The sequence below is a fragment of the Palaemon carinicauda genome, chromosome 2, assembly GCF_036898095.1.
Source record: "Palaemon carinicauda isolate YSFRI2023 chromosome 2, ASM3689809v2, whole genome shotgun sequence".
Taxonomy (NCBI): Eukaryota; Metazoa; Arthropoda; class Malacostraca; order Decapoda; family Palaemonidae; genus Palaemon; species Palaemon carinicauda.
In genome coordinates, this window is record NC_090726.1 from 91427187 (window position 1) to 91430220 (window position 3034).

A 3034-nucleotide genomic window follows, 5' to 3' on the forward strand; every position below is an offset into this window, starting at 1 on the left:
CAGCAGAAGAGATCCAACCTATCCCTTTGAAAGAGTCAAAGTTAGCCTGCCCTCTCTCCTCTCTCCTCTCAATAAGAGATTTTTTACCCAATGTATATTGTGTATAGTGTTTTTCAAACATTTGTGGAATCATTGGATATTAATTCAAGTGTAGTGTGTTAATGTGTTAATGTGTGTTAAGTACATTTAACATAAATCTTTCGTAACTGGCCCTGTGAGATTAGGACAGTGAAGTGTATTTATTTTGCTTAGCCATTCTGTAACCTTATGTGGACCAAAGGACGAAAATACAACAGTTACATATATGTAAGTTTCATCATTGTTTAATCATTAGAGTGTTAAAGTGTTAACTCATTTCATTAATTATCAAAATTAAATATTTTCATAAATATATTTCCAGTGAAACAAGTGATTGTATATTTGTTCAAAGTTTCTTTCTTTTATCTTAATCTAAGGTTTAGTATCGAGTGATTTATTTTTGGTGTTAATTCTTTTGTATTGCTAACTTTCTATAGAATATGTTTATTTTTGTAAAAGAGTGTATTGTTTCGATCACCAATATTCTTCTCAGTATTTCTCCTGATTCCTGGACTAAGAACCGAAGTAAGAGGTTGTTTTTTTGAATAGTTCACATAAATAATCACCCAGTTTTGTTTTGAGTGTAACGTAAGAGACCTTTGGATATTCGGTGTTCATATATATTGCCATCTGGGAGTTGCATAATATTCTCAGAGCTCGGGTATTTTTTAAGTATAACAAATTCATGTAAAAATAAGCAGGTGAGTTTGGAGCTCGTAAGCTTGAATAATTCGTCAGATATATATATATATATATATATATATATATATATATATATATATATATATATATATATAGATGTATATATATATATATATATATATATATATATATATATATAGATTATATATATATAGATTATATATATATATATATATATATATATATATATATATATATATATATATATATATATGTATATATATATATATATATATATATATATACATATATATATATATATATAAATATATATATATATATATATATATACATATATATATATATATATAAAAAACTAATAGTAAAGTGACAAATACTGGCCCCTATAGGAAATGGTCTCTGTTTTCTTTCCTTTCTTTACTTTGCATTTTCCTTCACCCCCTCATATTTTTACTATAAGTTCCTTTCTCTATTTAATCAATGCACCCTATTTTCATCATAATTTAAAACGACTTACTTTTCCTGATGCAAACACACACAGTGATGACTGTAGCCAATAGAGCAAGTGAAGAAGCAACGACTGGTAATAAAACTCTCACGTCAGTCAAGTAGACACCTTTCATCACTAACCCAGGGGATGTGGGGCCTGCAATGTTAGGGGAAATTAATTCATGCAAAATAATTATTGCTAGGTAATTGGTCATCACAAGTACTTTACTACTTAATTTCTATTTTACATCTTCCATAATAGATCAATGCTTTCTAGTTGCCAGCCCAAGGGAGCTACTGTCTAAAAGGTGACTTGCATGGCACAATGAATATGATACCAGAGTTTTTTTTTTTTTTGCAGTGTCCCTTATGTCACTCACTAACTGCAATATTCTATACAATTTATTTTTCTAATGACCCTCTTGGGCTATTCTCCCCTAACTGTTCAACTTTTTCTAATTTTACCTTACTAATGATCTTCCTTTTTACTAAGAATATTGAATCAAGAGAAATGGTGATAATGATAATAATAATAATTAATAATAATAATAATAATAATAATAATAATAATAATAATAATAATTCAGTTGTCAAGAATTTATTATTAACTACTGTATCTATTTCTACCTCTGATTACTCTTTCTGATAAATACGTGATGCGCTCTGACATATCTCTCACATAATTCAAAATATTCATAACTTCAAATCAACTGATATCTTATGCATACCACTACTATGTATATTAATTTGAACATTTATCTTTTGAGAGTGAGAAAATGTTGTTTTAAGTACATCATTTTTCTTCTTAAAGTTAAAATAATATATTTTCGTTTACCTCCTATCTGCTATTATGAGGTATGAATTCATATTCTTTTCGGTATAATATAAACTTTAATACACATTCTTAAACAAAATCGAGCCATCTTAGAAAAGTAATGCCCAAATAAATGATTTTTATTAGAGATTTTTTTTTTAACCTTTAAAATGTAATAAAAGTTAAAATTATAGTGTTTTTTAACATCAAAATTATCGGTAACTCAAGCATAAATGGTCTTTTCTGCTAAACTAAGGAAAATGTGTAAATGCTTAGTAATCCCATGTTAGTGTTTCTTAATTATCAGTTCGTTATTTTCGAAAAAGAGAGAGATTTTGAGAGCGTAGTTAACAAGTCATTTAAACTTTCTGGTGTATATTTAATCAAAGTTAGACGGATTCCTCGTGTTGGTCAAATCGTCACTAACCAAAGAAACATGGTGCTCACGGAATGATTTATAGTTCCTTACTGTATCACATATCATTTTAGAAGCAGTAACTTAATACTCATATCTTTTGAATTGCCATCCAATAAGGAGCCTACCCTTTCACTTGAATACTTTTGCTACACTTACTTCCACTCAACGGTGCTGTTGCAAAGGGATAATCTTGTGGCGTTGTTCCCGCAGAGTTGTGGGCTGTTACCCTGACTAAGTAATGTGTGTTGGGAGAAAGACCCCCCACTTCTACTGGACGCCCTCCTTCCAAAGTCTCTGATACTAGAAACGAAAATTGTTAAAATAATAGAATGCCAGAGGCATTGAGTGAGAATGAAATAAGCAGGGCCACATGGAACTGACCTTTTTAAATCTAAATTTGTAGAACTCATACGAGCAGAACATTTCTAATTGATACAGAAAGTACTCTTAGTTGTCTTCCCTTAAAAAAGTTTATTTTCACAGAGGTTTCCAACAATCTACTTCAATCCAAAATATTTCATTAAAAGAACTAAAGGAAATGTCACGTTAAATTTGTACAAATTAAGATTTCC

The 3034-nt window shown here is 29.1% G+C and overlaps 1 protein-coding gene across 1 annotated transcript in view; it reads right to left on the reverse strand.

The window, feature by feature from the left end:
- LOC137618429 (cell adhesion molecule Dscam2-like) overlaps positions 1-3034 on the reverse strand; it is a 225784-nt gene that overhangs the window by 9998 nt on the left and 212752 nt on the right. Inside the window, exons 31-32 of the mRNA XM_068348598.1 lie at positions 2619-2762; positions 1259-1387 (exon numbers count right to left, since the gene is read on the reverse strand). Coding sequence (XP_068204699.1) covers positions 1259-1387; positions 2619-2762 — 273 coding nt within the window. The remainder of the gene's footprint in view (positions 1-1258; positions 1388-2618; positions 2763-3034) is intronic.